At 36.7% G+C, this 15,235-nt stretch overlaps 1 protein-coding gene and 1 long non-coding RNA gene across 2 annotated transcripts in view; both read left to right on the forward strand.

The window, feature by feature from the left end:
- Window positions 1-15,235, forward strand: part of LOC309479903 — a 270,271-nt gene that overhangs the window by 103,462 nt on the left and 151,574 nt on the right. The gene's annotated exons all lie outside the window — the stretch shown is intronic.
- gsc (goosecoid) lies at window positions 907-5,332 on the forward strand. The gene is made up of 3 exons (XM_082144035.1): window positions 907-1,512; window positions 1,932-2,191; window positions 3,203-5,332. Exons 1-3 carry the CDS (start codon window positions 1,197-1,199, stop codon window positions 3,350-3,352), a joined length of 726 nt encoding a protein of 241 aa, XP_082000161.1. The 5' UTR covers window positions 907-1,196; the 3' UTR covers window positions 3,353-5,332.

Below are 15,235 nucleotides of genomic sequence, written 5' to 3' on the forward strand. Positions count from 1 at the left end.
AAACCGTTTTCCTAAACTGTGTAAATTGATGTCAAGTAGCCTGTAAAGAGTTAGCACCATTTAATATGATAATGTGCATTCTATTGTGGTAAACAAATTGATTCTTTTATGCCATCATATTGTAATTTTTTTTAATTTAAAACAGTAAACATTAAATTGTAAACGACTAGAAATACATAAAACCGAAAGTCCCACAGTTCTGTCAGATATAGCCTATACCATTTTCTGGGTCCAGTATAGAAAGTAATGAGCCACTTCTGCATTCATTTATTTTTATATTTTTTCAAAGATGAAAAGCTTGGGTGGATTATCAGAACCTGCTGATTCAGATGATGCCTCTCATGTAACATAGCCTAACAATCGCAAATCAATTAATACGACACGAAATTATACTCTCTTATCTCAAAATTAGTTTGTAATCATTTACATATTTTTTATATTTTTATATTTGCGACTTAAAACCTCTCCTGTCACCTCTGTTACAACACTTCCCGGTTTTAGAAATTGAAAAATAAATGATTTGATAGGAGTGTCTGTTGATGTGAGAGCGAGATGTTATACATTTTTAAAAATCTAAATAAAAACTATGCTCACCTGCTAGGACTCAGAATCTGTGTTTGTTGAAGCCAAGTCGCTATTCTTCTCATCCACACAGGAACAAACAGATGCATTTTACGCATAAAGAACTTTACAGCTATATTGGATTAAAAAAAAAAGAAGAAGAAAACTTTCAAAGGGTTTTCATGAGGAAAAGAGGAAATAAAACTAGACAACCATTTACAACCAAATTATAAGTGTTGACAGAATTAAGCTGACTGTCTCTTTAAAAATGCTGGCTGGAACTAAATTATTTGTTTCAAAAGTCAGCAAATAACTTTAATCGAATTAATTCTCAATACACAGATCGGTGGTTTTCACGCCATTGTGTGCTAACCTTAAGCCCAGACAATCTCTTATTGGAGAAGTCATTCACAAATCCTTCAATGACGTCAGCGGGGTATAAAACTGAGCAGGAGGTTCAGCTCAGCCACAAACGAGTCACTGAATCTCTTGCGCTTGGTCACTCTTTCCAAAGGGAAAAAACTCGAAGAATTCGCTCTTTTTTGCTACTATGAGGAAAACCTGTGATTTTTGAAAGGACTACGAGAACATTTTAGTACGGTTGGCACCAAGTCTCAAACATCTTTTCGCTTGTGATGCCCGCTGGGATGTTTAGTATCGACAGCATCTTGGCAGGGAGACCCAGCTGCAAGGACTCGGTTCTGCTCCATCGGAATGCTCCGGTTGTGTTCTCCAACTTGACGGAATCCTTGTACACAGCAGCTGGCGAATTTAATGGACTGTATTCACACACAGGACCTCCAGCTCCTAACTTACAATCGATAAATGGAACCAGGATAGGCTACAACAACTACTACTATGGACAACTTCATGTCCAGGGGCCGACTGGGCCAGCTTGCTGCGGCGCAATTCCGACCCTCGGCTCGCAACAGTGTCCGTGTATTCCCACAGGTATGTTACTTTTCTTGCTTTCTTTGTACGGTTTGTAGCATATATGTATTTTTTATATATTTATTGCAGTGCATGTTTCAGAATTATCTTAATAAAATGCACGGTGGTTTTTGCTCCTCTTCATTTTTGCAGCACATTTTAAATAAAGGGCTGCTATTACAGCCAAGTTAAGTTTTATAGTCCGGTGTGGTTAGTTCTTTTTTATTACAAAAACATCAAACCAACACGATTATCTGACGAATTGTAACATCGAACATTTTTAGTCTTCTAAAATAACGCAATAAAGAATGTTTCTTGTTTAGAGGAGGACTTTTTTGCAAAACTTAGCCATTTTTGTTTACGTTTTACATAAGTCCATTGACTTTGAAATTGTATATTTATGCAGTGTATTCCAAAAAATGATTTGATCTTATTTTCAGGTTACGATAGCGCCGGTTCAGTGCTTATTTCTCCAGTCCCACATCAGATGATGTCGTACATGAACGTGGGCACCTTGTCCAGAACCGAGCTACAGCTACTCAACCAGTTACACTGTCGGCGCAAGAGAAGACACCGAACCATATTCACCGACGAGCAGCTGGAGGCACTGGAGAACCTTTTTCAAGAAACCAAATACCCTGATGTTGGCACACGAGAGCAACTGGCACGAAAGGTGCACCTACGTGAAGAGAAAGTAGAGGTGAGTGACAGTTTTTTAAAGTTAAGTTGTTTTGCAACCCATTTACAAAATGTACAATATGGCTGAGGTTCTCATACTGTTAACATTTTTTCATGATTTGTTATCACATTTGTTATTTTATTTTGTTGTCAAACCATCTTACATAATTTATGTGGTTCAGATAATGTAGTATTTTGAGTTTCTGTTGATTGAAACAACATCCTTCATTGTATCAACTCAAATTTTAAATGTCAAATAACTCACAATTTTAAGTTAAACCAACAATATATATATATATTTTTTTTTTTTTTACAGAGTAATAATACTGACACACAGTGTGTAGCCTATTTATCCTATTTAATTTAGAATTATTTTGTGGAGCTGCCTGTAATTTCACACTGCTATTGCCATCACAAGCAAGACCTAACAGCGTGGACATTCTACAGCATTCCATAAAAAAAGGCCACACAATAGTTAGTACAACTGGGGTTTTAGGAAGACAAAACAGTTAAAAATTGTATTAAAATTTTATTCCATTTCTTTCTTAAAAAAAAAAACTTTTTTTTAAACGTGTTTGTTAAAAAAGAAAAAGTAGACTAATACGTAGTAGAAATCAGTGCAATTGTGACAAGTTCTATATATATATATAACACTCGAACACTTTTTAGTAACCACAAAAGTTACATTTGAGTTTAGTGAGAATGCGCTTAGAAGAAGTGTTCGCCTGAGGAGTAATCAGTGAAAATCAGTCAACCACTGTAATGTATCGCTTTATTACAGATGCATCACAAAATCGTTTAGTGTTTTGTCAATAACGCATTTAAGACAATATTATAGTTCGCGGTGCCAGGGGCGCCAAATTCTATTTGGGTAATGTGAGACGAACCTCAATGAAAATTACTAACAGAAATTCCTCGACCCCCTGAAAGTCAGTGAATAATTCGCACACTGTATAAATTTTAAATGACATCTGTATACTCTTTGTTTTTTATATTCTTAAAATTAAACATTTTACCCATTTTCTTCGCTTAGGTTTGGTTCAAAAACAGACGAGCAAAATGGAGAAGACAGAAAAGGTCTTCGTCAGAGGAATCAGAAAACTCACAGAAATGGAACAAATCTACGAAAACAACCACAGAGAAAATCGAGGAAGGCAAAAGTGACGTGGATTCTGACAGCTGATAAATAGAATATGAAACCGGAAAATCTTGCACAAAATACGATTCGGACTTTATGTACATATTGTAAAGTACCATGTGAGTAGGAGTAAAATGTGTTGTCATGCTGTTGCACAGATGTATAGTAAATGTTACCTTTAACAATGATATTGTTATTTATATTAATTTAAATTTACACAGACAAAATAACGTGGATTCTGGCCATATAATTGCCTACCTGATATACTGAAATCGTTTTTGAAGTCTTGTCGTAGATATACCAAAATAAAATGTTCTGGAATGGACTGTAACTGACATGTACGATGGCAGGACGATAAAGTTTGAAATGGATTAAATCAGCGTTTAACCGCCTGAAAACAAGAAAAGAACATAAGCAACTATTAAAGTAATATCTAAAAAAAAGTTTGATTTTTCGTATTTATTTAAAATGTTGCAAATATTCTCAAGCATTTCAATTCACCGAGTCCTCTTAGGATTTGCTTATTATCAGCATTTGTTAAACGAGGGATTTTCTCATTTAGATCTTTATGCTATAATAACATTTTCATAAAGTAGGCTCGAGAGACCTTATTCACTATTCAGTGTAATTTATCTTTATGCCTGGGGGTAATGAAAAGATATTTTAGCACACTGATTGTGAACAAGCTTATTAGAAGTTAGAACTTGACATGAAAATGTCACAGGATATCTCATTTGTATCTCTTTTGATAAGTCCAAAAGTCAAATCATCAGAGCCGATAAACGGCCAGAATGGATTGTCATATAATCTTCCAGCACGCTGATGATCTAATAATGGAGTAGGCTATTGAATGGTGTAAAAAGCACGAAAACCACCTGTTCTTTTTTCTTTTCTTTTTTTCTTTTTTAACAGTTTGCCTGAATGTATTCAAACGTAGCAAAGCAAACAGAACCACATAGCCTATAGTTTAATGATTTTTATTTATTTTATTTTTTAAGCGAATTTCCCTGGGTATGGGAAAGCTACGTCTATCCCTATTTATAACTGTGCCGAAAAAACTTCAAAAGGTGAAAAGAACCTCAAACGCGACATCTATACCGACAACATTCATTGGCCACGTATTAGGCCTATATATCTATCGTTATTGCTTCTGGTGTTTTGACGCTGTCGTGCGTTTATTCAATGTTGTGTTGTAACTTTATGTTCACACTGCACTCAGTAGGCCTAAATATATTTTCTTCTTATAGTCACTTGAACACATCGAAGTCAATTTAAGTCACCTAATTTTAACCCGGAATTAGAACTGTGGCAGTGTGATAATGTTATTTTGTTTCTTAAACAAACTCAGAAAATGTTTAAGATGTCTGCCTTATGACTAAACAGATTTTTTTTTTTTTTACATTTTAGCATAATGCAATATTTTTACATATTACGGTTTATTAAACGTCTCTCACTCCTGTCCAATGACACTTGCCATTTACATTTTAAATTCCAGGTAACTTTTATAATAACAATAATTAAGTATAGGCTATTATATTATATTATATTATATTACATTTGCCACTATTAAAATGAATTAGCCTGCCCCTAAAACAAGCTAACGATTTCCATGAAATAGTCCAAATACATTAACCCTACAAACATTTCAGTTTCTGTGTTATCTCCTGCTAATGGACCATAACATCTATTCACATGAGGGTGTGCAAGAGGAATTATATGAAAACTGCAAATACAGATGTGTGTGTTTTCCTGTGTGTGTAAGGAATGGACAGGGATACTGCATACATATTTAAAAGAATAATTACAGCTTAGTCTGTTTTGAAGGTATATAAGCTACTTAAATATGATTTGTGACGCTGGCAACATGCCAGTGTCTGGCCTGTAAGAGCACTCTTTTTGGATTATATTGACAATTTTCTCTTGATGAAACGCAGATCTTGAGTCTTGAAGGGCAACAGTGTGGGCCGAATATTTATTTGTGTTTATGTGCTTATGCATTTGGGCTATTTATCATCAAAAATAAACATCCATACCCAGTCGTAAGTGTATTGACTCAGGGCAGCATGTTTTTCCAGACATGAAGCTGATTAAGTGTGATGTTTTTTACTAAACACTCCAGCAATCGAAGACATTGGTAGTTTCTTAACAATTTGTTATTCCTTCACAGTAAATAGTTAGTTGAGTGATTTTAAATCACAGTCTGCTCCTCTGTGTACCTTCGGTCTCCTTTTTTCCCCCTTTTTTTCTTTTTTAAACAGCACACCATTCTAAAACCACACCGAAAGAATAATACTTTTAAACATCTTCGGTGGCTTTTTAAAAACAGATTAAAGGAGGGTAGTTCAGGTACTTAAAGATTTGGCAATAACACAAACCAAGAAACAAAGCATGTTGCACTAATAATCCTTCACATGTCTAGTGTGATTTATAAAGTGTTTCTTCACTGAGTGCCAGTGAGATATACAAAGCACAGGACTGAGTCCATTAATCTCTGTTTTTTCGTGTGCCCCCCCCCTTTTAGGCTGTAATTTAGTATTTCAAAAATTTAATACACACTTTTTTTTCCTTTTCAAACCATTATTTCTTTGACCTTTTTATGCATAGTTCCCGGCACTTGGAAAAACATGGTGGAGTCCAAGAAAAATTAAGCAGTGAGTCAAGTCCAGAAGCAGATAAATCTTTAGTCGTGTGCTTGTTTTCTAAGAAATGCTGCATTTTGCTCCATATTCTCGGTTGTGCATAAGCTGTTCATTTTCTCTACATCTCGCTCTTACATAATTAAAATCATTATGCTTCTTGGTCTAATAAATGGCGATGCTTTCATTGAGAAAATGGCAGATGTTCTCAATTTCTAGTACTGCTAAAATGTAGGTATTAATTGAATTAGATTGTGTGCTCTGATTTACCTTTTCTTCTGAGAGATGTGGCCACATGATTGACAGCTTTTGGGTGGATTCCCCCATCTAAAAATAGTAACGGGTGTTGGCCATCCTCTGTGGTGCGTTTCGAGAAACATATAAAATGGCGCAGGAAGGACTCTGAACGAAAGAAAGACAAATAATACATATTTTTACCACCATAAACATTTTCCTATATCATTACCGTATTTCAGTGGGATGGCATGTGGTTTGGTACTCTGCAAAACCCTAAAATGCCCTACAATGCGACATCATGTTTTTAAAATTATAAGTTCAAGAAACAAGTATACTGTAAAAAGTGTTCAGTTCACTTAAAATGTTTTAGTAAACCCATTGCCTTAAATTATGAAGTAAATAAACTGAACACTTAATTAAAAAAATTAAGTTATGTGAACTTGATAATTCCACATTATTTTTTTGATTAAGCATGAAGTTTATTTACTTAATTTTAAGGCGACGGGTTTCCTAATTTTTTTTAAGTTAGGTCAACTGATCACTTTTTACATAGTGAGCTTAGCACCTTTATAGGTTTAAGCAACTGTGGCCCTTCATTCTGTGTGTAATTACTAGGCCTGTCACCACATTCATTCCAGCACGCTAGCTACCAACTGCCTTCTGTTAGCGTCCCTCCCCACCGAAACCACACGGCCGCTGAAAAGCAAGTGGGACCCCAGGTCAGGACCGCCAGCTAGCAGCAAACATTTATCTCTCCGAGGTAAATCAGCTAATCATATACTAAAGCCAATTTTTCTTTCGTTTTACAAGGCTCAGATCACATCTTTATGTTCTCGGGGCCCTCCAGGTCCAGCTCTTTAGAGAAGGCATAACCGTTTCCCTCTCACGCGTCCTGCCAAAGCAAACAAACACGAGCAATATGAATGAGCTGTATCTATGGAGAATGCATACATGAGTGTGTGTACATTCATAAGGGTGTGGAACAAGGTTTAGTGCTGGGAAATCAAGGGCCCATCATACGGCACTGCCCTGGCTTCAGTGCTGATTAGCGGTATGGGCTAACCTCAGTCCTCCAGAAGTGTCTGCCTCTAGTGTGGGGTGAGCAGGACACCCGTCTGTGGGTTAGTGGGAGGAGGAGCGCACACTTTTGACCCGCTGCGAAACGTTTGGCCCTGGTTTCAGAACGGCCCCTGGGGAATCGCAGGAACAGGCACAGAGCAGCTTCGCATGCAGCACACCGGGGAACACACAGCTTACGACACTCTCCAGATAGTTTAAGACCTTTAATGCACTCGCAAGGACGCTCAGATTAGCGTGCGTGTTATTCCGCAACCTTCAGGGCAATTCACTCCCTCAAAAGCATGCCACAAATGACAGGCTGTTGCTGAAACCCAACAGGGAAGTCGTTGTTTTGTGACCTCATAATGCGCCCTTTGCCTTCCACTTGGTGAGAGCTGAAAGTAAATAAAACAATGTGGGGATTAATGGCGGAATGTTTCAAGCGCTTTACTCGTCTGTGACAGGCGAAATCGCAGGCGTTTACAGGAGATAAATCAGAATTATTTGTATCAACAGCACAGGCAGCTCGGATTCTGAATGATAGATCATATCTGAAAATGAAAAGCTAAGCTTAGGTTTAAAATGTCATTTTCAGTGATGTGAAAAAAATGTAATTGCTGTTTGTGGTATTATATTATTAAAGAGGTATGTACTAGTACAGTATAAACATATTGAAAGACAATTGATTGAAGAAATGATTTCCTAGCGTTGTTCTTTCCGGCCAGAAAATTACATAGCGCATATCATTTTACATCTGAAAAGAATGGAAGTTTCAGAGGACAATTCCTGTATATAATAAAACATAAGAATATGTGCCTTGAATACAAGGGATATATAATTTTCTAACTTTAGTTTTCAAGCCGCAAGGAATTTAAACAAGTATATCAAGAACTGTTTGAAATAACATGAGGAAACATGAATTTAGCAGAAAACCCAAAGGCACAATGATGTACGACACTCTGATAGATGAAGCGCAAACAAAGATTTAAAGCAAAGCATTTTCACAACAAATGAATTATCAATAAATCACAATGACAGATTTACATTACCGTGACAAATGAACTGCTCTGTAAGCGTTTGCTAACTTTTTCGGTGCTTTTCCCAGACACTATCCTACAATAAAACCAAGAAAAGCAATATGTTATCTATCAAAAGCAATTTGTTATCTTACATGCATGGGGTATTAAAACCAGAAGATTAGTTCCACAAGACCTGCAAAACGAATAAAATGTGTAATGAAAATAATAGCTAATTTTGCCGATCATGTATCACCATTTCAATGAAAGAAAGCATTGATTTAAAGTTCAGTGGGGTAAGATTCAAAACATTCAATCAACACATCTCAAAGGCCTAGCATAATTATGAACACATTTAAACTGGACTTTACAGATTTAACATTCTTAGGGGTCCCAATCTGCCCTCTAGTGGACGCAAAGGATGCAGGTACATTGCTGAAATAACGATTGCATATTTAATAACTAAGGCTGTAAATAAATTAAATTATTTTAATTAATCTCATGACTTCCAACCAGTCATTAGAAACCTGAATTAGACAATAAAAAGTACAAACATATTAAATGTGTTAAAAAGTATTGCATTAAATCGACATCTTATAAAGTTAACACGTCAACTATGACAGCCCTAAAAAGGATTTTGTCAAATTCATTTAAATGTTCCACATACCCTCCTTGCGGCTGTCTGGGGGGTTCCCAAGCCCCTGCCCTCAGTCCCCTATAATCAAACTGTGATATGTTAGCTGCACAACAGCAGCTTTATCTAATAAAAAAAAACATTTGTTTTTTGAAATACAAACTGCCCAGGTATTCTGCGCACCGTAATTATCCTATGATTAAAGAAGCCCGGTGATGATTATCATCTGAGGCCAATTACAAAAAGTGATATTACAGTGAACGATTACAATGAAACAAAACACCAGGAGGCAGAGATAGTGTCCGCGCTCCCTTCCCCCAAGTCCAGCTATTTTCCCCAATTAATTCCCTGACAGACGATATCCACCATGCACCGTACTTTCTACAAAACATATCTTAGGTTAAACATGCAATCAAAGCACCAGCGCCACGAGAGAAGGATAGACCTCTCTTGGCAGCCTTACCCAGAATCCCTTCAGTCATAACAAATCTGCCCCGTGGCCGCTGATGGACAGCTGGTTTACAGCCAATGTCAGGCATTAACAGATTTGATCCGTATTCGAAAAAGGAGGCCTGGGAGCCGCCGAGGAGTGGTGGGTGGCGGGCGTCTCACGCCAGGGCCTCTGCGTGATTCATGGCCCGGAGAGGGTTTCCACTCTCACATCCACAAGTGCGCTCGCTTTATTTCCTTCTCTTTTTCTGTAGCATCAATAAACATTATACGCTGTAAATACGCACATTATTTATGCATTACGCACACATTAAAAGAATCAAGTCTACAGATAAAAAGCAGGCGGTTATCCACTTAGTATGCAGAACCGAATGTGTGCGCGCGTTCACTTTTTGTGTTTAACCGAGTCTGTGGGTGGGATTCGGTGCGGATGGCTTTACACTTCTCTTCGCTGAATTTAACACACATAATCTGAGGCTCGCGAGGGCCCCGTAGCAGAAGCGGGAAGCTCTCATTAAAGAACCCGTGTGATGTTTTATGAACTATGAAATTCACTTAAGACCCAAGGGGGGGGGAAAGGACTGCACTAGAGTAAATATTTATCAGCTTTATGGGTTGACTCGAGCGGGAGGGTCAGGAGAGCGGGCTGAAGGGATGAATCCGAGGATAAGAGAGAGAGAGGGAGTGAAAGAGAAAGCGATACACCAGCGGTTCTCAAACTGCTCTGATTACGGTCTCACTCTCTTGACCCCGCGAAGGCAATGGTGTTGGCAGCTCCCGCAAACTAATCTTCCGTTGCTAAGTGAGTAATTGAATGTGAGAGCTTATGTATTTTTGTAATGAGCTGACAGCATATTTCCACTCTCTGCCCAAAAGGTTACTCTAATCAACATGGTCACGCTGTTTCTCTCAGAGTGACAGCGCCGCGCCAACAACATGACAAAGCGGCCAGCCGCGCAGATGTCGGCCGTGAGAGACCCCTCTGTTCCCTGGCAAAGCGTGGACCATTGGCACGGAATCAATGTCAGCGCGCAGTGTTTTTCTCGCGACACAAATTAATAGTTTGTCTTCATTCCTGTCTGAGTGAAGCACGTGTGGAGTCAGGAATAGTGAGGTTTGTTATGTGACGTGACATTCACTCAAGGCACTCACTTTCTCTGGTCCCAAAAAAACCCAATCAATGAAATGTCAACTCAAAAATAGCATACACTGATAAAAAAAAAAATTTATCTGGTGATGTAAATACTACAGGAAAAAACAAAAACAAATGTAATTTCTAGGCTACATGGAAAAGTTAGTTAAGGCAAGAATAAAAAAAAAAGTAACTTCTATATTAGCACTCAATTCAAGTTTGTAGAAATTAAAGTGTAAACATGCATAATGTTTCGTTGCATTATTATAAAATTACAACGTTATAAAATTAAGTAAAACCTACTCAACTTTTCTTATAGGCTACTGGTGTTCCCATCATGCACTGGGGCATGAATAATTAGTAAGGTTGATTTTTCTCTGTTTTCCAGGTGCATTTACACTGTTGTATCATTGCTTTTGTTGTTAGGTTAGTAACTTGGCCATTTTGCACTACAGTTCATTTTCTACTCAAAATGACACATTCATACTTCAAAACGATCCATCGGATACTACTGTTATTGTGTAGCCTACCAAATATTGAGGTCTGTTTGCGGTGGAGAACGCGTTACTTCTGTTAGACAAGTAAAGCATATAGGCCAACATTCTTAACGCATGTTTAATTCAGTGTTACATTGTTTGTGAAAGTATTGGAAAATTAACTTTCAAATTAATTCAACATACTTTTACTGGCCAAGTTAAAGTGACTTATTTTCTTTGTTAATTTTACTCAACTTAGTTAAGTTTACTCAATTCCATATGTGAAATTTACTTAATAAATCTGCTTGCAAAAACTTGTGAAAGAAAATTAAATACATTTTTTATTTTTTCCGGTGTATATTTTTATTGAATATTGATGGAGCAATATAATTGGTGTAAATGGACCGAAAACAAAAATATTTTTAACAAACATTTCAGTATTCAAAATGTAAAAAATAAATAAAAATAAAAATAATAATTTAATCAAATTGAGAAACTCATAACATCTTCACTAAATAAGAATACCTGTATTCTGATTTTAGTAAATTAACAGTCAACATATTGGGGCTATACGGTTATATTACAGGTTTATTTCACATATTAATCTTCACTGTGATTGGAGCTGTCTATATGAGCCCATTTTTGCACAAATAATCTCCCCTAATGGAAACTTGAAGAAAATAATTGATAAAGTTCTGCATTTTCTCCCTCTGACAACATAACAGTGTTTTGTGCAGTGTTTTCAGGCCTTTATCAACAACTGTTGATTTAATTACATTCAACAAAACTGAAAATAAATACGTTTGTTGTCTCAAAACATATACAATAACGTCTTGACTCGTGGCGAATACCTTCATAATTACTTGTTTGTCACAATCAAACTGTACGAATTTGCACACCAATTTTCCAAATTGTAAATAATTACATTTTCTCATGAGATTGGGTTGGATAATTTCAGAGATTCTCAAATTGACAATATTTGAAAAATTAATCAATTTCACAACCTTACCTCCAAATTATAATTTTTGTCTAACTGGACTCAATAATCTCATGCGTCATAACAATTTTGCAGTGCGTAGTTACCAAAAGGCGAAAGTGGTTAAGATTTAATTTTCTTCATATAATACTAAGTATCAGCAAAGACCAGCACAGCACTTGTGTTTGTTGTTATTCAGAGTTGTGTGCGAATTTAAAACCATAAAGGGCCTTTTACCCCAGGGGCCTTATAGCCCCGCTGTACCCTGTTGAAGGAGAGAGTGCACATGTTTCATTGCAACAGTCAGTAATAAGAGAGTGTATTGCTTGTGGGATTAACGGATACTTCGACCGAATGTGGAACCTGAGTGAAAACACACATGATATAAGGTGGATTCTGTCTTTTGCATCTGTAACTTTAGCTGACGGGTTTGTGGGAAATCAGCGCAGAGCGTGGAGCTCTGCATCGAAAGGCTATCACTTTGAGCGGGCCTTTAACCACAAATACTTCCCCTTTCATTGTCCACAGGAGGATATAAGAGCACATGGAAGATTATTTTCAGTGACATACGGAGGTGTTCCATTTAAAATGCCAAGACAATTTCATTCCGACTTTTGAGATTGTATTTTGAACCCTTCTGAACTACTTTACCCATAACAAATTCCAAACATGTGACATGGAAGAACTTGCATTATCCGGTGTTGGGATGGACACTAACTACTCGGTTGCACATATAGGGGATATTCATTACAGGAACCTAACGAAAAGGAAAAGCATATAGTGTACACGGCTTTTTTTCCCCAGGATAAATGCAATCAAATGCATATTGTTGAATTGACCTTGTGTCCCAAAGCATTTTCCCGGGACTCTTTCCGTCTATCTGCAGCGCACGAATCGTCCACACATAACGATATGTAATGTAATCAAAGTCAGCGCTGTGTTTTATACAACTAATCAGCCTCAAACAATCTGCGAGAGAGGGAGACAGCCCGAGTGGTGTGGTACTCATCAGCTTCAATGTATTCGTTGTTTGGATTGCTGTGTTTGTATAAACCAGATTGGTTTGCACTTAACCCTGTAATATATGCAAAACAATCCTCTAGATAGTACTCTTAAGCTTTGCCAGTTACCACTCTGGCAGCTGCAGTAAACTTGGCTGTGTAAGAAAAATAGCGTGTAATAAATTATGACATGAACCAGCACACGTCACACGGTCAGGCCGGCCTTCAGCTCTGATCAGCAGTCAGAATATTAAAAATGGCAGTGCAGTGCACAGATGCAGGTCAAAGGGTCACGGTCTTTGGGAGACACAGAAGGACTGAGCTCTCATAAAAACATATTTAAATAAACAGAGAGAGGAGGTGTGGCGAATGGACTTCAGAGCTGGTGGTGATATATATTCAGTATGAAAACTCACATATACAAATGACTGGGGGAGGAAAAAAAACTGTATTAGAAATCAGATACTTCATGAGCTCTGTGGCAAGAAACGAAAACAGTTGGCCAAGAATCTTCACCGAATTACTCGCTTTGTAGTCTTGAGGCTCAATTGTATGTAAAACAGATGTAAAAAGGGGCCTATTTTGTGTTTTATTTATTTTTGCAGTTATACTTGATATATAAAATAAACATGACCCGTTTCTTTATTCATCAGTCGCTATGCTTCATTTCGGATGGGACACTGCCCAGACACACAGCCTAATGTTAGATGGGATCTCCATTTTGGAACAAGTAGCCCTGTGGGTTTCATAGTCCACTGACACAGAGAAATGCCGGATTCCCTTGTGGTCCCCCATATTTTCCCCACTGAAATGTGAGAAGGGGTCGGCCTAGAAAACATGCAAATGAATTCATAATCAAATCTGTCTGTTTCCCTGAGTTCAGGTACACCCTAAAGCAAACTCTGTCAGCAGGCACTCAGTACACTAAAAGTAATCCATGGTCTTTACACCCAACCGACAGTTATTAACTCACATTTTCGCTCCCTGAATGATGGCCGCAGCTGCAGGCAATACAAACAGTCTTAAGATTTTATTCAATCACTTGTCATAGCCACTCACCGAAAGATATAGGCTTATATATACCACCTGAAATTCCATGTCAGGTGGTACAACTACAGTATTTGGTTGTACCGCCTGACATAAAAACAGTCCAAAAAAATTATTTAAACACTTTGAAATGTTATTTAACAACTGAGACTTGTTTCTGTCACCGTCCCGCTAGCGGTACGCCTAAGTTTACTCCACTATATTACAATTAAATCCTAATCTAATCATGGCAAACTATATATCGTTGGAAAGGTCTAAGACTCCTAAATAGATATTTTAGCACTGTTTTTTGTTACAAATTATGTAGGAACAGTAATAGATGAATTTATGACAAGAGTGCACCTCAAAAAATCTACATCATAACAGGAGTTCTTTGTCACAATAAGTCGACGCACACACTTTTAATAATTTAAACTTTGGTTTTCATGATAAAAGTTCATAATAAAACATAATCTAGTATTTGTCAATAAAAAATTATAAAATAATATTATTCTCTAAAAAGTATAATATATATATATATATATATATATATATATATATATATATATATATATATATTATCCTCTAAAATAAAATGTTATCTTTTTTTATTGCCTTTATTACGTCACATATTTTAGTAGTTATCATAAATTAAGTATCATTTGTAATCTTACGAACTCAGAATTCATCCTGTGAAAACCGTTTTGAAATTGGACGTTGCGTTACCATAGAAACGGTACTCTAAATGATTTTATCGGTCTCCTCCCCTTTTGGGCGTCATCATGTATCATAATTTATGATCAAAACCTTTTCTAATCTTGACAAAACACATATTGTCAGAAAGGTCTGAGTGTCAAGGTTCCATATTTTGTGACATAAGTGATATTTGGATAGAAATGTATTAATTTGTTATGGCAGAATGTATACAATTAAATTCAATGGAATGTATGTCACCCGGTGGCTATATTTGGTATTACGCCTAAACAAAATCTCATGGGAACTTCAATTTTTTGTGATATCAACTTCAAATTTGGAACAACTTTGTTAGATATATGGCTTTGATTTTATAGTAAAAAATATTTTGTCAAATATATATTTTATATAAAAGAAAAAAAAGTGCAGTATATTTGATTTACTGTAAATTTAAACTTCCATGATTTTTTCATACTTTCATTTTTTTGAAGTGCTTTCACATCAACGTACAATATGTAATTTTTTCGCCGCTAGGGGTCGCTAACCTCTTACAATAACAAAGCCGTAGTTTGATGACGCAACATTTGCTAAG

Source organism: Leuciscus leuciscus, assembly GCF_965113295.1.
Source record: "Leuciscus leuciscus genome assembly, chromosome: 17".
Lineage (NCBI taxonomy): Eukaryota > Metazoa > Chordata > Actinopteri > Cypriniformes > Leuciscidae > Leuciscus > Leuciscus leuciscus.